Source organism: Diprion similis, chromosome 9, assembly GCF_021155765.1.
Source record: "Diprion similis isolate iyDipSimi1 chromosome 9, iyDipSimi1.1, whole genome shotgun sequence".
Classification (NCBI taxonomy): Eukaryota; Metazoa; Arthropoda; class Insecta; order Hymenoptera; family Diprionidae; genus Diprion; species Diprion similis.
The window spans coordinates 2036086-2058796 of NC_060113.1; the positions used below are offsets into that span (position 1 = coordinate 2036086).

Sequence of the window (22711 nt, forward strand, 5' to 3'; positions counted from 1 at the left end):
GAGTCAAAGAGAATCAATGAATGGATCGAACGAATGAATCAAATAGTTCGCAGAAGTGGCGCCAGATGGCGTTAGTAGTCGTCCACAGCGTCCACAGCCAAAACCACGTGACGTGCGCGTAGCAGGTGTTTCAAAATGGCGGCTCCCAGTACACTCGAGTGCCTCCAATCAGCAGGTGCCGGCCGCCCGGCTTCTGAATGAATGAGTAAAAAAGCAGTGTCCTTGTCCTTGTGAAGTGTCAGCGTTACGTTACAGTTTTATAATAACCTCAGAATCCGTTACGAGGTCGTTGCCAGTCGATGATGGATCGCTTAAGTGTACGTACAGAAAAATAACGTAGGGTTAATTATTATAATGAAGTTGAAGTTGTGTTAATTGAATATTTAAATAGAGTGTAAATTTATTCGAAACGAACGGTGATTTTTGAGCAAGTGATGAATTAGAAAATTGAGGTAGTGAGAAAATGTCTATTCTACGCATAACCTCTCAGCACGCTGGAATCACGAGGTATTTATTTTCTTTCTTATTTCTTAGAGTGTAGATTTTGAGGTTAGCACGCGTCAAGTCTGCCTGAAACTTCTCTGTAAACAAGAATCTTCTGATTTTATTTACGTACTTTGTCGATATGGTAAATAGTCTAGTCAGTCTCTAGCCGATCGATGAAAAAAGCCAATTCATCGCTCATGCGTATTCATTAGAATCATGTAATCGTGTCCAGCAAATCTTGGGCTACTGAGTTTTGCAAGGTAGAATGATGAATCAAGATGACGATGATTTGTCTATGAGTAAGCTGATTCTGAAATCGTTGATTCGGTTTTCATGAAAATAATCGACGCTTCGATTTACCGAGGCTGTGGTAATTCTTCGCAGACTGATTATCGCTAGTAAAGATATTTAGCGTTGGTATTTAAATTATAAACATGTATTATTGAACACAAATATGCAAATCGTAACTCGATATTAATTCTTTCAGGAATCTGTGCGTACGATATTGCCTGGACAAAAAGATAGAATCGTTGAACAAGGTAAAGAGAGAATTTGTCACGTATCTTCGCAAAGAATTCAAGCCTAAAACCAAATGCGAACGCCTGTCTTGCAACGCCGCAGCATTCGGAATCGGTGGAATTGGTGTAGCGACTGCGTGTGTGATGCAATGGGGACGCAGCAGAGTCTTTTGTGAAGCCGATAGAACCGCCGGTGTAATAAAAGTTACCGAAAAAGAGCCGTCCTTTCCATGGGCTAGATTCTCGCAGTACTTGTATCCACATGTTTGGCATTTCTTGTTGGCACTGGCTGTAAGTATTCAATTATCCAATACACGAATATATTTACAAATTTTGTTAACTTGAAGATCGAAAATATTATCAAGCTTTATGGAAATAATTAGGATGAGGATGTATGTTATCTAGTTTTCACTACCAACTAATACCAATATGTTGATTGGAACCTTATGTCGCAGAAACTATTGATCTCGAGAGAACTGAATTTAAATTTAGTAAAGATAACTTTCTAACACTTTCGTGCGACTCGATTTACAACTAGCGTCAAGAATCTCCTAAAATTACATTGTCGAAAAAACTGGTTTCGTTGTATCCGTAAAGAATATTAAATATTTCACTTGATACCCTTAGAGTGCACTCGCCGTTGCCGTGTTGAATATTTGGATTCCACAATGTATGAGTGAAGTTATAAACATTGTGGCTAAATTATCAGACAAAACTGGCTTTTCCGAGAACACTGAAGGCAGCAATGTGGCGTCCATAATGTTTGAGAAATTGGCACAACCGACCTTTCGTTTGGCACGCATGTACGTAACCCAAGTATGTAATTATTGTGAAAATATATCGGTAGATTAGAGGAAGTTTTTTGTTTATTGTAAGAAGAATATATTGTGCATATACGCACATTTTTTGGATCTCATACAGTGTTAACAATTAAAATTATATTATAATTTTATCATCCTGACCTATTCGTCAAAAAAACAATGCCTCATATTAACTACTATTGATTCTAACGTAACTGCTGTTTCATCTTATCTGATTCCTGAATATCCTTCAATCAAATACCATCATGAATAAATATATCTAGTGAGTTGCTACAGTAAAATTTTCCAGCTATATTCTATCAAAAATGAATGAATAATTTTTACGATTACTATCCAGCATCCAAAAAGAATAAATCACCATCAAATTTAACACCGAATTCATTCCATAGGCACTGTTCACATTTGTGTACATTTACACTCTCTCGGGAATTGGCGAAAAGATAGCGATGAGCCTTCGTCAAGATCTGTTCAAGTCAGTGATAATGCAGGACATGACGTTCTTTGATAGAAATAGAACGGGAGAAATAGTAAATCGACTGACAAGTGATATACAAGATTTCAAGAGCGCGTTTAAAATGTGCTTTTCCCAAGGTCTCAGAAGCATTACGCAGATCATCGGATGTGTCATCTCTATCACAATGATATCTCCACAATTGACTGGTATCATAGTGATGTGCGTTCCTACTATTATATTAGTAGGTGCTATTCTCGGCTCAAGTTTGAGAAAAATGTCAAGAGACGCTCAGAATCAGACAGCTAAATCAACGGCTGTTTCTGAAGAAGCCATCAGCAACATCAGAACTGCAAGTGTTTACGATAAATTCTTAACATCGTCGGAAAATGGTGTTGAAAATCTTGAGACTCTGATTCTTATCATTTGTCGTCTCTAGGTGAGAGCGTTTGCTGCGGAGGAAAGGGAAATCGAGATGTTTTCCAAAGAAGTTGAACTAGCGGCAGCGATGCATCAGCGTCTAGGCTTTGGTATTGGCCTTTTTCAAGGTGGGACTAATTTGTTTCTCAACGGAATAGTTTTGGGAACACTTTACCTGGGTGGACATCTCATGGCCATCGGTCAGCTCACTCCCGGGGATCTAATGGCGTTTTTAATGGCGACCCAAACTATTCAGAGATCTTTAACTCAGCTGTCTCTTCTGTTCGGCAGCTATGTGAGAGGGATCAGTGCAGGCGGCAGAGTTTTTGAGGTAAATTTTCAGCAAATTTCACAATTTCTCATCACTGTAAGTCAACGAATTTTGTTATCTCTTTGTTTTATTACAGTTTCTTGACCTTCCACCGTCCCCGCTGATGATTGGAGGTGACGTAATCACTGATAGATGTTTCAGGGGTAATATCTGCTTTGAAAATGTTACTTTCGAGTATCCAACTCGACCGAACAAACCAATCCTGAAAAATTTCAATCTTAATATTCCTGCTGGTAAAACCGTTGCCATCGTTGGTTCCAGTGGAAATGGCAAAACGACAGTAGCTGCGCTGCTCGAAAGGTTAGAGAGCATTAAAACCTTGACAAAAGTAGGCAGTATTCAGAGGGATTAAAGAACATTTTTTATTCAGGCTGTACGACGTTGACGAAGGCTCAATCAAAATTGATGGTACAGATATCAGAACGTTGAATTCAAGTTATTTAAGAGGTGGAGTATTAGGTTACATAAATCAAGAACCCATACTGTTCGCAACAACGATAATGGAGAACATCAGATACGGAATGCAAGGAGCGACAGATTCAGAAGTATATTTCCAATGGTGCATTTTTTGTCAAAGTTTACTTGTGTTTCAAACTGTCATTATTATATACAGGTAATTGAAGCAGCGAAAGAAGCAAATGCGGATGAATTCATTCGCAACTTTCCTCAAAAATATAACACTCTCGTTGGGGAAAGAGGCACACAACTTTCGGGAGGCCAAAAGCAACGAGTGGCCATCGCCAGAGCACTGCTAAAAAAACCTTCAATTCTAATTCTGGATGAGGCCACAAGGTGGGGCAGCCTATTGTATTATTTTTTTCCAGATTTTGCTATTTCCAGTGCACTAGGTCTACTGTGTATTTGCGACTATCGACTGATGTTCCTGCGAAATATTCTGTTACAGCGCGTTGGATTACGAAAGCGAGAGGGTCGTCCAAAGGGCCTTAGACTCCGCAGCTAAAGGTAGAACTGTTGTCATCATTGCTCATAGATTGAGTACGATAAAAAATGCGGATATTATTGTTGTCCTGCAGAACGGTGTAATTGTTGAGGTAATTATACAACACAAGAGCAACTTTTATCAGATAATATATGTAGAAGATGAGTATAAACGTGCCTCATAGTAACCTGATCTTTCACTCACTTACAAATTAATAGTTGTTGATCCTGTTTCAATTTTTCATTTCCTTAGATGGGTAAACACGACGAGCTTACGACGAGAAACGGAGTGTATTACAATTTAGTAAATCAGCAAGAGAAACAGAAGAAGGACGAAACGGAAAAGCGCCAACATGGATGATTACGGTGTTGGAATACATAACTCATATACGTCACAGCTTTTTGTTCGAAAAGATGATGTGACGCACAAAACAAGGTGAGTTTTCAATTCCAATAATATGATAGGAGGAACATTGTATACGGATATAGTAGTCATTTTCATTTATTCTTGTGTAAATTCCAATAAAACATTGCTACTTGGGTCAAAAATTTTCGTGTGATTCTTGATAATTTAAAATATCAAATAATGAATCATTGCATCAATTTCTTTACTATTGAAGTACGCCAATGCAGTAATAACGAAAATCCGGTCATTACCAAATGAAAAATTGACTGTTGCTGGTGTTTGAAAAGTAATCGTACGATGATCAGTTGAAATTATCTTGTTGGGTCCATACCGGCGACAGCTGAAACTGTGAATTTTTTATCATTGTAAAACTTGATAGCAAAGCACTTAACATCTTCTGTGAATTAAATGAAGAGTCGCATGCACTGCACATGTGATTTTTTTCAACTGCTTTGAAATGAGGTGCACGATTCATGTAAATTTCATTATCATACAGAGTATGCAATCAGCAGGCCTTTGGCTATGAAAACTGGCCGTAAAATAGCTATTAAATTTTATGGAATTGAAATAATTGTTTGGTAGACTTCAGGTCTTTGGGAAAATGAACAACTTTCGAAAGATCGCTAAAAAAGAATCGTTAAACAGATTGATAACGATCACTTACTGTCCAAACTCTTGGATTTGAATACCAGGATTTTCAATATTTATGTGACAGATTAAACTCATGACATATACAGAGGTGCTTTGCTGGTGTTACAATACTCACATCCTGATATTACGAGGGCATCTGTACAAAATCCTCCATCTTCATCGAAGATAAGTCCAGTTGGGCAGGTGCCGTTTATTTTCACCAATTTATTGGATTCTATGGTGCACATGTAAAACATTCCACAGTGTTCTGAATTAGCAAAGAAACCTGTTGTGTTACACTCGTCAGCTTCCTCTGTACTTGTAACATTGGCTGCATCATCGCATAATAGGGTATCAGGGTTGAAGAGTAATTCTCCTGAACACGTATGTGAGGTCATGACAATTTCACCATTATCATATTCACATGTGTAATATTTCTGAAGATCTTGAGTATCCTTGAATGTTCCTAGTCCCGTGCAATTTTTGGAAGAACTTGCACCATTCGAACATTCTGGTACATTCGATGCATAATCACAAACGCCAAGCTGTCCGTTGAACCGAAGACACGTGGGGCATTTAAGTGGCGAAACTGAAGTATTAGTATTTAACATTCCACTAGTGCAGTTTATGTAATCCGTGCAGCTGTTTTCAACTCTCATAAATCCCACGGAAGAACATTCAACTGTAAGAAAGGTAAAAATAACTTCATTTCGTTGTTGTAACAACAAGTTGAAATTTCGGTTAAAAGTGTTCTTTGAAAATCGTGTTCGTGGTGATAACAAAACAATACAACAAAGAACTGAATTACTACGTAAAGTGGGTACCTGTTATCGGCGCTGAGGTAGATGTCGTAATTGGCATTAGTGTCACATCTGAACAATCAGTAGAGGAACTATCAGTGGCCGTAGTTGTTAAACCCGAGAGGGTCGTCTCCTCGATTGTGGTTTGGCTTTCGGTCATCATCGTGCTTGTAGTGCTCGAACTCTCGGTCGTCGACGAACTTCCTGTCAAAGCCGAACTTCCGCTCGTCGTCGATTCTTCGGTGCTGGAACTCTCGGTCGTCGACGAACTTACGGTAGCATTGGAGCTTCCAGTCGTCGTCGATTCCTCAGTAGTAGATGCTTCGGTAGTGGAACTCTGTGTGGTTGACGAACTTCCGGTCGAAGCCGAACTTCCGCTCGTCGTCGATTCTTCGGTGCTGGAACTCTCGGTCGTCGACGAACTTACAGTAGCATTGGAGCTTCCAGTCGTCGTCGATTCCTCAGTAGTAGATGCTTCGGTAGTGGAACTCTGGGTGGTTGACGAACTTCCGGTCGAAGCCGAACTTCCGCTCGTCGTCGATTCTTCGGTGCTGGAACTCTCGGTCGTCGACGAACTGACGGTAGCATTGGAGCTTCCAGTCGTCGTCGATTCCTCGGTGGTAGATGCTTCGGTAGTGGAACTCTCGGTCGTCGACAAACTTACGGTAGCATTGGAGCTTCCAGTCGTCGTCGACGAACTTGGAGTAGCATTGGAGCTTCCGGTCGTCGTCGACGAACTTGAGGTAGCATTGGAGCTTCCAGTCGTCGTCGACGAACTTGGGGTAGCATTGGAGCTTCCGGTCGTCGTCGACGAACTTGAGGTAGCATTGGAGCTTCCAGTCGTCGTCGACGAACTTGAGGTAGCATTGGAGCTTCCGGTCGTCGTCGACGAACTTGAGCTAGCATTAGAGCTTCCAGTCGCCGTCGATTCCTCGGTGGTAGATGCTTCGGTAGTGGAACTCTCGGTCGTCGACGAACTCTCGGTCGTCGACGAACTTCCGGTCGAAGCCGAACTTCCGCTCGTCGTCGATTGTTCGGTGCCGGAACTCTCGGTCGTTGACGAACTTACGGTAGCATTGGAGCTTCCAGTCGTCATCGACTCCTGAGTGGTAGATGCTTCGGTGCTGGAACTCTCGGTCGTTGACGAACTTCCGGTCGAAGCCGAACTTCCGCTCGTCGTCGATTCTTCGGTGCCGGAACTCTTGGTCGTTGACGAACTTACGGTAGCATTGGAGCTTCCAGTCGTCATCGACTCCTGAGTGGTAGATGCTTCGGTAGTGGAACTCTCGGTCGTCGACGCACTTACGGTAGCATTGGAGCTTCCAGTCGTCATCGACTCCTGAGTGGTAGATGCTTCGGTGCTGGAACTCTCGGTCGTTGACGAACTTACGGTCGAAGCCGAACTTCCGCTCGTCGTCGATTCTTCGGTGCCGGAACTCTTGGTCGTTGACGAACTTACGGTAGCATTGGAGCTTCCAGTCGTCATCGACTCCTGAGTGGTAGATGCTTCGGTAGTGGAACTCTCGGTCGTCGACGCACTTACGGTAGCATTGGAGCTTCCAGTCGTCATCGACTCCTGAGTGGTAGATGCTTCGGTAGTGGAACTCTCGGTCGTTGACGCACTTACGGTAGCATTGGAGCTTCCAGTTGTCGTCGATTTCTCAGTGGTAGACGCTTCGGTAGTAGCACTCTCGGTCGTCGACGAACCTCCGGTCGAAGCCGAACTTCCGCTCGTCGTCGATTCTTCGGTGCCGGAACTCTTGGTCGTTGACGAACTTACGGTAGCATTGGAGCTTCCAGTCGTCATCGACTCCTGAGTGGTAGATGCTTCGGTAGTGGAACTCTCGGTCGTTGACGCACTTACGGTAGCATTGGAGCTTCCAGTTGTCGTCGATTTCTCAGTGGTAGACGCTTCGGTAGTAGCACTCTCGGTCGTCGACGAACCTCCGGTCGAAGCCGAACTTCCGCTCGTCGTCGATTCTTCGGTGCCGGAACTCTTGGTCGTTGACGAACTTACGGTAGCATTGGAGCTTCCAGTCGTCATCGACTCCTGAGTGGTAGATGCTTCGGTAGTGGAACTCTCGGTCGTTGACGAACTTACGGTAGCATTGGAGCTTCCAGTCGTCACTGACTCCTGAGTGGTAGATGCTTCGGTGCTGGAACCCTCGGTCGTTGACGAACTTCCGGTCGAAGCCGAACTTCCGCTCGTCGTCGATTCTTCGGTGCCGGAACTCTTGGTCGTTGACGAACTTACGGTAGCATTGGAGCTTCCAGTCGTCATCGACTCCTGAGTGGTAGATGCTTCGGTAGTGGAACTCTCGGTCGTTGACGCACTTACGGTAGCATTGGAGCTTCCAGTTGTCGTCGATTTCTCAGTGGTAGACGCTTCGGTAGTAGCACTCTCGGTCGTCGACGAACCTCCGGTCGAAGCCGAACTTCCGCTCGTCGTCGATTCTTCGGTGCCGGAACTCTTGGTCGTTGACGAACTTACGGTAGCATTGGAGCTTCCAGTCGTCATCGACTCCTGAGTGGTAGATGCTTCGGTAGTGGAACTCTCGGTCGTCGACGCACTTACGGTAGCATTGGAGCTTCCAGTCGTCATCGACTCCTGAGTGGTAGATGCTTCGGTGCTGGAACTCTCGGTCGTTGACGAACTTCCGGTCGAAGCCGAACTTCCGCTCGTCGTCGATTCTTCGGTGCCGGAACTCTTGGTCGTTGACGAACTTACGGTAGCATTGGAGCTTCCAGTCGTCACTGACTCCTGAGTGGTAGATGCTTCGGTGCTGGAACCCTCGGTCGTTGACGAACTTCCGGTCGAAGCCGAACTTCCGCTCGTCGTCGATTCTTCGGTGCCGGAACTCTTGGTCGTTGACGAACTTACGGTAGCATTGGAGCTTCCAGTCGTCATCGACTCCTGAGTGGTAGATGCTTCGGTAGTGGAACTCTCGGTCGTTGACGCACTTACGGTAGCATTGGAGCTTCCAGTCGTCACTGACTCCTGAGTGGTAGATGCTTCGGTGCTGGAACCCTCGGTCGTTGACGAACTTCCGGTCGAAGCCGAACTTCCGCTCGTCGTCGATTCTTCGGTGCCGGAACTCTTGGTCGTTGACGAACTTACGGTAGCATTGGAGCTTCCAGTCGTCGTCGATTCCTCAGTAGTAGATGCTTCGGTAGTGGAACTCTGGGTGGTTGACGAACTTCCGGTCGAAGCCGAACTTCCGCTCGTCGTCGATTCTTCGGTGCTGGAACTCTCGGTCGTCGACGAACTGACGGTAGCATTGGAGCTTCCAGTCGTCGTCGATTCCTCGGTGGTAGATGCTTCGGTAGTGGAACTCTCGGTCGTCGACAAACTTACGGTAGCATTGGAGCTTCCAGTCGTCGTCGACGAACTTGGAGTAGCATTGGAGCTTCCGGTCGTCGTCGACGAACTTGAGGTAGCATTGGAGCTTCCAGTCGTCGTCGACGAACTTGGGGTAGCATTGGAGCTTCCGGTCGTCGTCGACGAACTTGAGGTAGCATTGGAGCTTCCAGTCGTCGTCGACGAACTTGAGGTAGCATTGGAGCTTCCGGTCGTCGTCGACGAACTTGAGCTAGCATTAGAGCTTCCAGTCGCCGTCGATTCCTCGGTGGTAGATGCTTCGGTAGTGGAACTCTCGGTCGTCGACGAACTCTCGGTCGTCGACGAACTTCCGGTCGAAGCCGAACTTCCGCTCGTCGTCGATTGTTCGGTGCCGGAACTCTCGGTCGTTGACGAACTTACGGTAGCATTGGAGCTTCCAGTCGTCATCGACTCCTGAGTGGTAGATGCTTCGGTGCTGGAACTCTCGGTCGTTGACGAACTTCCGGTCGAAGCCGAACTTCCGCTCGTCGTCGATTCTTCGGTGCCGGAACTCTTGGTCGTTGACGAACTTACGGTAGCATTGGAGCTTCCAGTCGTCATCGACTCCTGAGTGGTAGATGCTTCGGTAGTGGAACTCTCGGTCGTCGACGCACTTACGGTAGCATTGGAGCTTCCAGTCGTCATCGACTCCTGAGTGGTAGATGCTTCGGTGCTGGAACTCTCGGTCGTTGACGAACTTACGGTCGAAGCCGAACTTCCGCTCGTCGTCGATTCTTCGGTGCCGGAACTCTTGGTCGTTGACGAACTTACGGTAGCATTGGAGCTTCCAGTCGTCATCGACTCCTGAGTGGTAGATGCTTCGGTAGTGGAACTCTCGGTCGTCGACGCACTTACGGTAGCATTGGAGCTTCCAGTCGTCATCGACTCCTGAGTGGTAGATGCTTCGGTAGTGGAACTCTCGGTCGTTGACGCACTTACGGTAGCATTGGAGCTTCCAGTTGTCGTCGATTTCTCAGTGGTAGACGCTTCGGTAGTAGCACTCTCGGTCGTCGACGAACCTCCGGTCGAAGCCGAACTTCCGCTCGTCGTCGATTCTTCGGTGCCGGAACTCTTGGTCGTTGACGAACTTACGGTAGCATTGGAGCTTCCAGTCGTCATCGACTCCTGAGTGGTAGATGCTTCGGTAGTGGAACTCTCGGTCGTTGACGCACTTACGGTAGCATTGGAGCTTCCAGTTGTCGTCGATTTCTCAGTGGTAGACGCTTCGGTAGTAGCACTCTCGGTCGTCGACGAACCTCCGGTCGAAGCCGAACTTCCGCTCGTCGTCGATTCTTCGGTGCCGGAACTCTTGGTCGTTGACGAACTTACGGTAGCATTGGAGCTTCCAGTCGTCATCGACTCCTGAGTGGTAGATGCTTCGGTAGTGGAACTCTCGGTCGTTGACGAACTTACGGTAGCATTGGAGCTTCCAGTCGTCACTGACTCCTGAGTGGTAGATGCTTCGGTGCTGGAACCCTCGGTCGTTGACGAACTTCCGGTCGAAGCCGAACTTCCGCTCGTCGTCGATTCTTCGGTGCCGGAACTCTTGGTCGTTGACGAACTTACGGTAGCATTGGAGCTTCCAGTCGTCATCGACTCCTGAGTGGTAGATGCTTCGGTAGTGGAACTCTCGGTCGTTGACGCACTTACGGTAGCATTGGAGCTTCCAGTTGTCGTCGATTTCTCAGTGGTAGACGCTTCGGTAGTAGCACTCTCGGTCGTCGACGAACCTCCGGTCGAAGCCGAACTTCCGCTCGTCGTCGATTCTTCGGTGCCGGAACTCTTGGTCGTTGACGAACTTACGGTAGCATTGGAGCTTCCAGTCGTCATCGACTCCTGAGTGGTAGATGCTTCGGTAGTGGAACTCTCGGTCGTCGACGCACTTACGGTAGCATTGGAGCTTCCAGTCGTCATCGACTCCTGAGTGGTAGATGCTTCGGTGCTGGAACTCTCGGTCGTTGACGAACTTCCGGTCGAAGCCGAACTTCCGCTCGTCGTCGATTCTTCGGTGCCGGAACTCTTGGTCGTTGACGAACTTACGGTAGCATTGGAGCTTCCAGTCGTCACTGACTCCTGAGTGGTAGATGCTTCGGTGCTGGAACCCTCGGTCGTTGACGAACTTCCGGTCGAAGCCGAACTTCCGCTCGTCGTCGATTCTTCGGTGCCGGAACTCTTGGTCGTTGACGAACTTACGGTAGCATTGGAGCTTCCAGTCGTCATCGACTCCTGAGTGGTAGATGCTTCGGTAGTGGAACTCTCGGTCGTTGACGCACTTACGGTAGCATTGGAGCTTCCAGTTGTCGTCGATTTCTCAGTGGTAGACGCTTCGGTAGTAGCACTCTCGGTCGTCGACGAACCTCCGGTCGAAGCCGAACTTCCGCTCGTCGTCGATTCTTCGGTGCCGGAACTCTTGGTCGTTGACGAACTTACGGTAGCATTGGAGCTTCCAGTCGTCATCGACTCCTGAGTGGTAGATGCTTCGGTAGTGGAACTCTCGGTCGTCGACGCACTTACGGTAGCATTGGAGCTTCCAGTCGTCATCGACTCCTGAGTGGTAGATGCTTCGGTGCTGGAACTCTCGGTCGTTGACGAACTTCCGGTCGAAGCCGAACTTCCGCTCGTCGTCGATTCTTCGGTGCCGGAACTCTTGGTCGTTGACGAACTTACGGTAGCATTGGAGCTTCCAGTCGTCATCGACTCCTGAGTGGTAGATGCTTCGGTAGTGGAACTCTCGGTCGTCGACGCACTTACGGTAGCATTGGAGCTTCCAGTCGTCATCGACTCCTGAGTGGTAGATGCTTCGGTAGTGGAACTCTCGGTCGTTGACGCACTTACGGTAGCATTGGAGCTTCCAGTTGTCGTCGATTTCTCAGTGGTAGACGCTTCGGTAGTAGCACTCTCGGTCGTCGACGAACCTCCGGTCGAAGCCGAACTTCCGCTCGTCGTCGATTCTTCGGTGCCGGAACTCTTGGTCGTTGACGAACTTACGGTAGCATTGGAGCTTCCAGTCGTCATCGACTCCTGAGTGGTAGATGCTTCGGTAGTGGAACTCTCGGTCGTCGACGCACTTACGGTAGCATTGGAGCTTCCAGTCGTCATCGACTCCTGAGTGGTAGATGCTTCGGTGCTGGAACTCTCGGTCGTTGACGAACTTCCGGTCGAAGCCGAACTTCCGCTCGTCGTCGATTCTTCGGTGCCGGAACTCTTGGTCGTTGACGAACTTACGGTAGCATTGGAGCTTCCAGTCGTCATCGACTCCTGAGTGGTAGATGCTTCGGTAGTGGAACTCTCGGTCGTCGACGCACTTACGGTAGCATTGGAGCTTCCAGTCGTCATCGACTCCTGAGTGGTAGATGCTTCGGTAGTGAAACTCTCGGTCGTTGACGCACTTACGGTAGCATTGGAGCTTCCAGTTGTCGTCGATTTCTCAGTGGTAGACGCTTCGGTAGTAGCACTCTCGGTCGTCGACGAACCTCCGGTCGAAGCCGAACTTCCGCTCGTCGTCGATTCTTCGGTGCCGGAACTCTTGGTCGTTGACGAACTTACGGTAGCATTGGAGCTTCCAGTCGTCATCGACTCCTGAGTGGTAGATGCTTCGGTAGTGGAACTCTCGGTCGTTGACGCACTTACGGTAGCATTGGAGCTTCCAGTTGTCGTCGATTTCTCAGTGGTAGACGCTTCGGTAGTAGCACTCTCGGTCGTCGACGAACCTCCGGTCGAAGCCGAACTTCCGCTCGTCGTCGATTCTTCGGTGCCGGAACTCTTGGTCGTTGACGAACTTACGGTAGCATTGGAGCTTCCAGTCGTCATCGACTCCTGAGTGGTAGATGCTTCGGTAGTGGAACTCTCGGTCGTTGACGAACTTACGGTAGCATTGGAGCTTCCAGTCGTCACTGACTCCTGAGTGGTAGATGCTTCGGTGCTGGAACCCTCGGTCGTTGACGAACTTCCGGTCGAAGCCGAACTTCCGCTCGTCGTCGATTCTTCGGTGCCGGAACTCTTGGTCGTTGACGAACTTACGGTAGCATTGGAGCTTCCAGTCGTCATCGACTCCTGAGTGGTAGATGCTTCGGTAGTGGAACTCTCGGTCGTTGACGCACTTACGGTAGCATTGGAGCTTCCAGTTGTCGTCGATTTCTCAGTGGTAGACGCTTCGGTAGTAGCACTCTCGGTCGTCGACGAACCTCCGGTCGAAGCCGAACTTCCGCTCGTCGTCGATTCTTCGGTGCCGGAACTCTTGGTCGTTGACGAACTTACGGTAGCATTGGAGCTTCCAGTCGTCATCGACTCCTGAGTGGTAGATGCTTCGGTAGTGGAACTCTCGGTCGTTGACGCACTTACGGTAGCATTGGAGCTTCCAGTTGTCGTCGATTTCTCAGTGGTAGACGCTTCGGTAGTAGCACTCTCGGTCGTCGACGAACCTCCGGTCGAAGCCGAACTTCCGCTCGTCGTCGATTCTTCGGTGCCGGAACTCTTGGTCGTTGACGAACTTACGGTAGCATTGGAGCTTCCAGTCGTCATCGACTCCTGAGTGGTAGATGCTTCGGTAGTGGAACTCTCGGTCGTTGACGAACTTACGGTAGCATTGGAGCTTCCAGTCGTCACTGACTCCTGAGTGGTAGATGCTTCGGTGCTGGAACCCTCGGTCGTTGACGAACTTCCGGTCGAAGCCGAACTTCCGCTCGTCGTCGATTCTTCGGTGCCGGAACTCTTGGTCGTTGACGAACTTACGGTAGCATTGGAGCTTCCAGTCGTCATCGACTCCTGAGTGGTAGATGCTTCGGTAGTGGAACTCTCGGTCGTTGACGCACTTACGGTAGCATTGGAGCTTCCAGTTGTCGTCGATTTCTCAGTGGTAGACGCTTCGGTAGTAGCACTCTCGGTCGTCGACGAACCTCCGGTCGAAGCCGAACTTCCGCTCGTCGTCGATTCTTCGGTGCCGGAACTCTTGGTCGTTGACGAACTTACGGTAGCATTGGAGCTTCCAGTCGTCATCGACTCCTGAGTGGTAGATGCTTCGGTAGTGGAACGCTCGGTCGTCGACGCACTTACGGTAGCATTGGAGCTTCCAGTCGTCGTCGATTCCTCAGTGGTAGATGCTTCGGTGCTGGAACTCTCGGTCGTCGACGAACTTCCGGTCGAAGCCGAACTTCCGCTTGTCGTCGATTCTTCGGTGCCGAAACTCTTGGTCGTTGACGAACTTACGGTAGCATTGGAGCTTCCAGTCGTCATCGACTCCTGAGTGGTAGATGCTTCGGTAGTGGAACGCTCGGTCGTCGACGCACTTACGGTAGCATTGGAGCTTCCAGTCGTCGTCGATTCCTCAGTGGTAGATGCTTCGGTGCTGGAACTCTCGGTCGTCGACGAACTTCCGGTCGAAGCCGAACTTCCGCTTGTCGTCGATTCTTCGGTGCCGAAACTCTTGGTCGTTGACGAACTTACGGTAGCATTGGAGCTTCCAGTCGTCATCGACTCCTGAGTGGTAGATGCTTCGGTAGTGGAACTCTCGGTCGTTGACGCACTTACGGTAGCATTGGAGCTTCCAGTTGTCGGCGATTTCTCAGTGGTAGACGCTTCGGTAGTAGCACTCTCGGTCGTCGACGAACCTATGGTCGAAGCCGAACTTCCGCTCGTCGTCGATTCTTCGGTGCCGGAACTCTTGGTCGTTGACGAACTTACGGTAGCATTGGAGCTTCCAGTCGTCATCGACTCCTGAGTGGTAGATGCTTCGGTAGTGGAACTCTCGGTCGTTGACGCACTTACGGTAGCATTGGAGCTTCCAGTCGTCACTGACTCCTGAGTGGTAGATGCTTCGGTGCTGGAACTCTCGGTCGTTGACGAACTTCCGGTCGAAGCCGAACTTCCGCTCGTCGTCGATTCTTCGGTGCTGGAACTCTCGGTCGTCGACGAACTTACGGTAGCATTGGAGCTTCCAGTCGTCGTCGATTCCTCAGTAGTAGATGCTTCGGTAGTGGAACTCTGGGTGGTTGACGAACTTCCGGTCGAAGCCGAACTTCCGCTCGTCGTCGATTCTTCGGTGCTGGAACTCTCGCTCGTCGACGAACTTACAGTAGCATTGGAGCTTCCAGTCGTCGTCGATTCCTCAGTAGTAGATGCTTCGGTAGTGGAACTCTGGGTGGTTGACGAACTTCCGGTCGAAGCCGAACTTCCGCTCGTCGTCGATTCTTCGGTGCTGGAACTCTCGGTCGTTGACGAACTTACGGTAGCATTGGAGCTTCCAGTCGTCACTGACTCCTGAGTGGTAGATGCTTCGGTGCTGGAACCCTCGGTCGTTGACGAACTTCCGGTCGAAGCCGAACTTCCGCTCGTCGTCGATTCTTCGGTGCCGGAACTCTTGGTCGTTGACGAACTTACGGTAGCATTGGAGCTTCCAGTCGTCATCGACTCCTGAGTGGTAGATGCTTCGGTAGTGGAACGCTCGGTCGTCGACGCACTTACGGTAGCATTGGAGCTTCCAGTCGTCATCGACTCCTGAGTGGTAGATGCTTCGGTAGTGGAACTCTCGGTCGTTGACGCACTTACGGTAGCATTGGAGCTTCCAGTTGTCGTCGATTTCTCAGTGGTAGACGCTTCGGTAGTAGCACTCTCGGTCGTCGACGAACCTCCGGTCGAAGCCGAACTTCCGCTCGTCGTCGATTCTTCGGTGCCGGAACTCTTGGTCGTTGACGAACTTACGGTAGCATTGGAGCTTCCAGTCGTCATCGACTCCTGAGTGGTAGATGCTTCGGTAGTGGAACGCTCGGTCGTCGACGCACTTACGGTAGCATTGGAGCTTCCAGTCGTCATCGACTCCTGAGTGGTAGATGCTTCGGTAGTGGAACTGTCGGTCGTTGACGCACTTACGGTAGCATTGGAGCTTCCAGTCGTCGTCGATTCCTCAGTGGTAGATGCTTCGGTGCTGGAACTCTCGGTCGTTGACGAACTTCCGGTCGAAGCCGAACTTCCGCTCGTCGTCGATTCTTTGGTGCCGGAACTCTTGGTCGTTGACGAACTTACGGTAGCATTGGAGCTTCCAGTCGTCATCGACTCCTGAGTGGTAGATGCTTCGGTAGTGGAACTCTCGGTCGTTGACGAACTTCCGGTAGCATTGGAGCTTCCAGTCGCTGTCGATTCCTCAGTGGTAGATGCTTCGGTGCTGGAACTCTCGGTCGTCGACGAACTTCCGGTCGAAGCCGAACTTCCGCTCGTCGTCGATTCTTCGGTGCCGGAACTCTTAGTCGTCCACGAACTTACGGTAGCATTGGAGCTTACAGTCGTCGTCAATTCCTTGGTGGTAGATGCTTCGGTGGTGGAACTCTCGGTCGTCGACGCACTTTTGGTAGCATTGGAGCTTCCAGTTGTCGTCGATTTCTCAGTGGTAGATGCTTCGGTGCTGGAACTCTCGGTCGTCAACGAACTTCCGGTCGAAGCCGAACTTCCGCTTGTCGTCAATTCTTCGGTGCCGGAACTCTTGGTCGTTGACGAACTTACGGTAGCATTAGAGCTTCCAGTCGTCATTGACTCCTGAGTGGTAGATGCTTCGGTAGTGGAACTCTCGGTCGTCGACGCACTTACGGTAGCATTGGAGCTTCCAGTCGTCATTGACTCCTGAGTGGTAGATGCTTCGGTCATGGAACGCTCGGTCGTCGACGAACTTCCGGTCGAAGCCGAACTTCCGCTCGTTGTCGATTCTTCGGTGCCGGAACTCTTGGTCGTTGACGAACTTGCGGTAGCATTGGAGCTTCCAGTCGTCGTCGATTCCTCGGTGATAGATGCTTCGGTGGTGGAACTCTCGGTCGTCGACGTACTTACGGTAGCATTGGAGCTTCCAGTCGTCGTCGATTCCTCAGTGGTAGATGCTTCGGTGGTGGAACTCTCGGTCGTCGACGCACTTACGGTAGCATTGGAGCTTCCAGTCGTCGTCGATTCCTCAGTGGTAGATGCTTCGGTGGTGGAACTCTCGGTCGTCGACGCACTTACGGTAGCATTGGAGCTTCCAGTCGTCGTCGATTCCTCAGTGGTAGATGCTTCGGTTGTGGCACTCTCGGTCGTCCACGAACTTACGGTAGCATTGGAGCTTCTAGTCGTCGTCAATTCCTCGGTGGTAGATGCTTCGGTGGTGGAACTCTCGGTCGTCGACGCACTCACGGTAGCATTGGAGCTTCCAGTCGTCGTCGATTTCTCAGTGGTAGATGCTTCGGTGGTGGAACTCTCGGTTGTCGACGCACTTACGGTAGCATTGGAGCTTCCAGTCGTCATCGACTCCTGAGTGGTAGATGCTTCGGTGCTGGAACTCTCGGTCGTTGACGAACTTACGGTAGCATTGGAGCTTCCAGTCGTCATCGACTCCTGAGTGGTAGATGCTTCGGTGCTGGAACTCTCGGTCGTTGACGAACTACCGGTCGAAGCCGAACTTCCGCTCGTCGTCGATTCTTCGGTGCCGGAACTCTTGGTCGTTGACGAACTTACGGTAGCATTGGAGCTTCCAGTCGTCATCGACTCCTGAGTGGTAGATGCTTCGGTAGTGGAACTCTCGGTCGTCGACGAACTTCCGGTAGCATTGGAGCTTCCAGTCGTCACTGACTCCTGAGTGGTAGATGCTTCGGTGCTGGAACTCTCGGTCGTCGACGAACTTCCGGTCGAAGCCGAACTTCCGCTCGTCGTCGATTCTTCGGTGCCGGAACTCTTAGTCGTCCACGAACTTACGGTAGCATTGGAGCTTCCAGTCGTCGTCAATTTCTTGGTGGTAGATGCTTCGGTGGTGGAACTCTCGGTCGTCGACGCACTTTTGGTAGCATTGGAGCTTCCAGTTGTCGTCGATTTCTCAGTGGTAGATGCTTCGGTAGTGGAACTCTCGGTCGTCGTCGATTTCTCGGTGGTAGATGCTTCGGTGCTGGAACTCTCGGTCTCCGACGAACTAACGGTAGCATTGGAGCTTTCAGTCGCCGTCGATTTCTCAGTGGTAGATGCTTCGGTAGTGGAACTCTCGGTCGTCGACGAACTTATGGTAGCATTGGAGCTTTCAGTCCCCGTCGACTCCTGAATGGTAGATGCTCCGGTAGTAGCACTCTCGGTCGTTGACGAACTTCCGGTCGAAGCCGAACTCCCGCTCGTCGTCGATTCTTCGGTGTTGGAACTTTCTGTCGTGGTTGAACTTATATCTTCTGACGTATTTTCAGCAGTCGTCGATCGGTTGGAAGTGGTTGCTACCTCAGTAGATGCACTTTCAACCGTGGATGAACTCTCAGTCGTAGTCATGCTTTCGCTCGTAGTCAATTTCACCGTTGTGTAATCCACCGTCGTTGTTGAATTCACACCGTCTTCCTCACACACGGTACTGTTATCATTGCACGGTCTAGTCACCGAGCAAATTTGTCTACGCCCATTATAAGTCGTACCGGACGGACATTGCATTACTTGCTGAAAATAGGCCGTTCCGTTTGTACTACACATGTAGAACAACTTACAGTCCTCCTGAATAGGAAACCGACCAGTCGCATTGCACGAATCTAAGTCGATATCATCGCCAATTCCATTTTTGATTCTAATGGTGGACTTGACCTGTACCTGAATTTCAGTCGTACATATTTTCCTCAGCCGGTTGAAGTACTTCTCCTCCGTACACTCCGTCAAAATTTTCACCTGCGCGTAGCAGTAGTAATACTGAGCGGGTGTTACTGGATGCGGATACAAAGTACCATCGTCGCAAGTTTCCAACGTTTCCGAAACATAGATTCCCCCTCCAGGTATATCAACGCATTCGCCTGTACTTTTATCAAAGTACTGACTTTCCGCACATGTAGTTGCCTGGAATTGTATTTCATAATGCAACAATAATGGTTCTTTAGTGGTACTGAGTTGTTTTCTGCAGCATGGTCGGTATTAGAGGAAAATCCAAGAATCCCCCTTAATGTATCATCTATGGTCATATCGACTAATTATTATCTGAGGCACTTAAATCTCCAGCCTGGAATTATCAATACCGTACAGTAATTTCAATCAATCCTTTCCCTGACTTTTTTTTAAATCGTTTAAGGTTTCAACTATTACAAGATATTGCCGCCATCGCCTTTAGAGTTAGAATAAGAAATTGATTAATAACTCACGGATCCTGACCAGATACTCGAAGCAAGTATCGCAGTTACGAGGAGCACCCTGTTCGGCGAGAGCATCTCGTTGACTTGTGTTTCCTGACGGATTGCGGAAAACTGAGAAAAACTAGTTGCGACAATACTTAATAGTTCCGTGTTCGCCTAAGTTCACTCTTGAAAATTTTATCGAATTATCGGTACACGACTGTTCACGCACATGATACATGATCGCTTCGTCGAACGTGCTTAAAGCCAACACATTTCCGAGCTGCATAGCATTCGTCTTGTCTGTACTCCACATCGTGACCTTGCATGGTCACGATTCACGCTTTCCGTCTTCGTGTGTTATTTCCGATATTGTTTATGCATATGCATAAAAAATCATTCCACAAGTGAATTCACGTGTCGGTACTCATTTCCCAATCTCCCCAAAGCAACTCATACGTATTTCACGCGCTGCACGTTTCACGATCCCGAACGTCATTCGACACGTTTATCTGTAAGATCGTTAAAACATATGACTATAAAACTTGGTATTTCCTCACGAATTCGAGTGCAGATAATTCTGTTTTACTTCCTGATATTTTTATTAGTAGAGTGCTTTTGTTAAAGATAGCCGTTTTTATTTGTTATGTCTCTTTTTATAGTCTGCATGAAGAATTTAAACTACCGGTATAGATAGTTCGAGTTTACTGTTGTTCGTATCAACATCTACGTAATATTTTATTTCAGAAAAAGATTTTATTTTGTTTTGTAAAATATTATCACAATTGAAGCTCTTCAATTTTAAAAATATTCACTTTGCTGTGCTCTTCAAAAACTAAACTTTGTTTTCTATTCTTTGCAGATTATCGCATCAGGTATGAGGACTTCGTCTTCTAAGAGTGAAACTTCATGGTTACCTACGTGTTTGAGAAGTCATCAATGCCATTTTTTCTGATAAATTTTATTTGTTCGCTATGTCATGTCGAAACGTTTGGACTTTAGTATAGAAACGCCGCGATATAGAATATAAACAATAAATGCATACGCGAACTATTCACGACCGTGTCACTGTTCGAAGAATTCAAATTCATGAAATTGCACGACGTGTCGCACGGTTTTGCTTGCTAGCATTGATTTGCACGAAAAAATGCTCTCAAATTATGTATAAGGATAGGATAATATGTAAATACGAGAAAGTAATGAAAGTCTGTGGGCAACAAGTTATAAATAAGATCATTTATTCAATATTCATTGGATGGAGGAGGGGGGATCGAAAGACAAAGTTAAGGAACTATGGTCAAGATTAAGTATTTACAACTTATATATTTACACCTCAAGTACAAACATCTATATCCTAATTATCCTCGTATATATCCAATTTACATAATTTCGATACCATTCCCATCCTTTACAATATAATATGATTAACTGAATTCTTCGCTCACAATCTATTGCGTACAGTACAGTACCGAAGCCGATGCTCAGTTGGGATTGAACATGTCATCTCGCATTTGTTCAAGTTCAAGAATTTAACTGTAATTTCAGACAAATAATAGGAGAAGAATGAAAATGTAAGCGATAAAATTAAAAACTCAATTCACCTCTAGTTTTACGTAAACAGAAATTTCTTACATTCATTCAATCCAAACTGATGCAACAAAAAGTGTAGGTTTTACAATCTTTTCAGTCTAGCCCCAGAGCTCAATAGATAAATGAAATTGCTTCATTCATCGTATGGATTATCATCACTTGAAATAATAGAGGGCTGAGATCAGAGTATTTGAAACAATTTGACATGTACAAAAATCATGTCGGTAATATTACGGGGATTTAATACAGTAAAGTACACACTCCACAGTCCATAATCATATTCATTGATTTCATAAAGACTGGGAAAAAAACTCTGCGCAAATGAAAGCTAGAAAATTATCTTCTACGTAATTAATCCCTGCAATTTATCACCGTCGTCGTCCTACGATACTTTCGTAGTTCACAAGTACACAATAGGGTCTTTGATTGTTTGTTTTATTTTTTTTCTCTCTTTTTTGGTGACAATACAGAGTAGCCTCATCAAAAGTTTTGCATAATCTGTGACCCATTTCCCTCAAGAATCGTTGATACAATATTCACTGCGCATATGCCATATTGTGTTTCACGCGAAAGCCTACCATCATTTCGTGTCGTACATACTCAATTTATTATTATCAGCGTGCAGTTAAGTAACAAATAGACCCCAGACCCAACCCCCTATATCTCACCAATCATCCTGCGGTAATTTATACGTAAAATTGTCACTTCTGATCACTGTAATCCCAGCGCCGTAATATGGCATTACGTAATGCGAACCGTCAGCCGGACCCACTACTTGAGTCGCTATCAATATAACGTCGAAAAATTGACCAACAAACAGAAATCCCAAAGTACTCAGTTTCAGCAGACCTAGCGCTGGGTAACCGAGGTAAAACCTGTCCGCTCCGAACATACCAAGGAATATCGAAAGCAGCAATGACGTTTCGAAGGAGTACCCGTTTCTGTGCAAAAAATAAGACAGTTTTAGATATGTTAATTGAATTGTAATATAAAGTAGTTTGAACTTTTTTTTTTTATAGTCTTTCTTATTCAAATCGCTTTACTCACGTCCATTTGCACGGTATATCTTTTTTGAACGTGTTGTTCCCGGACTCTTCGCAGACCAGATCCGTGGCGGCAAGACAGGTTACTGAAAAAGAAAAACCAAAGTCAATTTTTGTAGGTATCTAACAAAGTTGGCGGGGACAAAGGACACCTCTGATTGTTAACCTCAAAGATTAAGTGAGGTTAGCCAAGGTTAAGAATAAATTTCGAGGCGATTTGGGCAGCGGTTTAAACCGAGGCGAGCAAGAACGGCAATATCGCCGACGTGTTCACCTTTGGCTTTGTTTTCTTTCGTGCATCCCTTCGGCTGTTGAGTTTTCAGGTCGATAAATTCGTAGTCTGGATGCGGGCATATGTACTGGCCGAGTCTGAGGTTGTTGCAATCGATATTTGGCACCTGATTACAATCGCATTTGACGATCACTATCATAATCAGCGTCGTCAATAGCTCGGTATAATTACACCAGCGAATACTCATTCTTCTAAATTCATTTCAAGCCACGCGCTGCTCATGCCATTATCGTGTCAAAACTTCGTGTTTAACCGTTTAATGTAACGTGTAACGTAACCTATAAATATCACATTTGTACTAACGTCAGATGCACTGATTTGGTTCGATATTATTTCACGAGGTGGCGCCACCAAAGACTCAAGGATTTTCCGTCCTCTGGCGAACATTTTGTCAACTAGATTTGCCGCAAAACTGCCGCGGGAGTTCGTCCAAATTATCTCCATCATCGAGCCATTTGCATAACGGCAAAATAAAAAATTATGATAATAAAAAAAGGTACATACAAAAAGTGAAATAGGAATAAAAAAT

General features: G+C 47.4%; 3 protein-coding genes across 4 annotated transcripts; 1 reads left to right on the forward strand and 2 right to left on the reverse strand.

Moving 5' to 3' along the window:
- Nucleotides 1–208: 208 nt before the first annotated feature.
- On the forward strand, nucleotides 209–4510 carry LOC124410272 (mitochondrial potassium channel ATP-binding subunit). Of its 2 annotated transcripts, XM_046888511.1 has the most exons (10): nucleotides 209–507; nucleotides 974–1295; nucleotides 1632–1820; nucleotides 2215–2628; nucleotides 2716–3027; nucleotides 3104–3327; nucleotides 3398–3572; nucleotides 3641–3819; nucleotides 3932–4079; nucleotides 4220–4510. In XM_046888511.1, exons 1-10 carry the CDS (start codon nucleotides 464–466, stop codon nucleotides 4325–4327), a joined length of 2115 nt encoding a protein of 704 aa, XP_046744467.1. In that variant the 5' UTR covers nucleotides 209–463; the 3' UTR covers nucleotides 4328–4510. The 2 variants fall into 2 exon arrangements, with proteins under 2 accessions (XP_046744467.1, XP_046744468.1); XM_046888512.1 differs by lacking the exon at nucleotides 1632–1820.
- LOC124410536 (pneumococcal serine-rich repeat protein-like) lies at nucleotides 4445–19401 on the reverse strand. The gene is made up of 23 exons (XM_046888988.1): nucleotides 19288–19401; nucleotides 18313–18988; nucleotides 17344–18177; nucleotides 16924–17292; nucleotides 16668–16872; nucleotides 15725–16598; nucleotides 15246–15589; nucleotides 14332–14549; nucleotides 13787–14196; nucleotides 12522–13738; nucleotides 12063–12419; nucleotides 11696–11861; nucleotides 11459–11590; nucleotides 10622–11353; nucleotides 10167–10573; nucleotides 8795–9965; nucleotides 7931–8746; nucleotides 7430–7882; nucleotides 7109–7240; nucleotides 6732–7003; nucleotides 5827–6449; nucleotides 5139–5684; nucleotides 4445–4718 (listed from the first exon to the last, which is right to left on the reverse strand). Exons 1-23 carry the CDS (start codon nucleotides 19351–19353, stop codon nucleotides 4684–4686), a joined length of 11055 nt encoding a protein of 3684 aa, XP_046744944.1. The 5' UTR covers nucleotides 19354–19401; the 3' UTR covers nucleotides 4445–4683.
- A 1157-nt stretch (nucleotides 19402–20558) lies between these two features.
- On the reverse strand, nucleotides 20559–22496 carry LOC124410273 (TM2 domain-containing protein CG10795). Its single transcript, XM_046888513.1, has 3 exons — nucleotides 22165–22496; nucleotides 21895–21976; nucleotides 20559–21788 (listed from the first exon to the last, which is right to left on the reverse strand). Exons 1-3 carry the CDS (start codon nucleotides 22367–22369, stop codon nucleotides 21512–21514), a joined length of 564 nt encoding a protein of 187 aa, XP_046744469.1. The 5' UTR covers nucleotides 22370–22496; the 3' UTR covers nucleotides 20559–21511.
- Nucleotides 22497–22711: the final 215 nt, after the last annotated feature.

Excerpts from the sequence above, each read along its gene's own strand:
- LOC124410272 (XM_046888511.1), top strand. The coding sequence starts at position 464 with ATGTCTATTCTACGCATAACCTCTCAGCACGCTGGAATCACGAG. Across the intron at positions 1,821-2,214 it reads CACGCATGTACGTAACCCAA|GCACTGTTCACATTTGTGTA; the intron begins GTATGTAATTAT and ends TTCATTCCATAG. Across the intron at positions 3,573-3,640 it reads AAGGAGCGACAGATTCAGAA|GTAATTGAAGCAGCGAAAGA; the intron begins GTATATTTCCAA and ends TATTATATACAG.
- LOC124410273 (XM_046888513.1), bottom strand. The coding sequence starts at position 22,369 with ATGAGTATTCGCTGGTGTAATTATACCGAGCTATTGACGACGCTGATT. Across the intron at positions 21,977-22,164 it reads GAAAGAAAACAAAGCCAAAG|TAACCTGTCTTGCCGCCACG; the intron begins GTGAACACGTCG and ends TTTCTTTTTCAG. Across the intron at positions 21,789-21,894 it reads GATATACCGTGCAAATGGAC|AAACGGGTACTCCTTCGAAA; the intron begins GTGAGTAAAGCG and ends TTTTTTGCACAG.
- LOC124410536 (XM_046888988.1), bottom strand. The coding sequence starts at position 19,353 with ATGCTCTCGCCGAACAGGGTGCTCCTCGTAACTGCGATACTTGCTTCG. Across the intron at positions 7,883-7,930 it reads CATCTACCACTCAGGAGTCA|AGTTCCACTACCGAAGCATC; the intron begins GTGACGACTGGA and ends TCAACGACCGAG. Across the intron at positions 6,450-6,731 it reads GAAGCATCTACCACCGAGGA|CGAGAGTTCCACTACCGAAG; the intron begins ATCGACGGCGAC and ends TTTGTCGACGAC.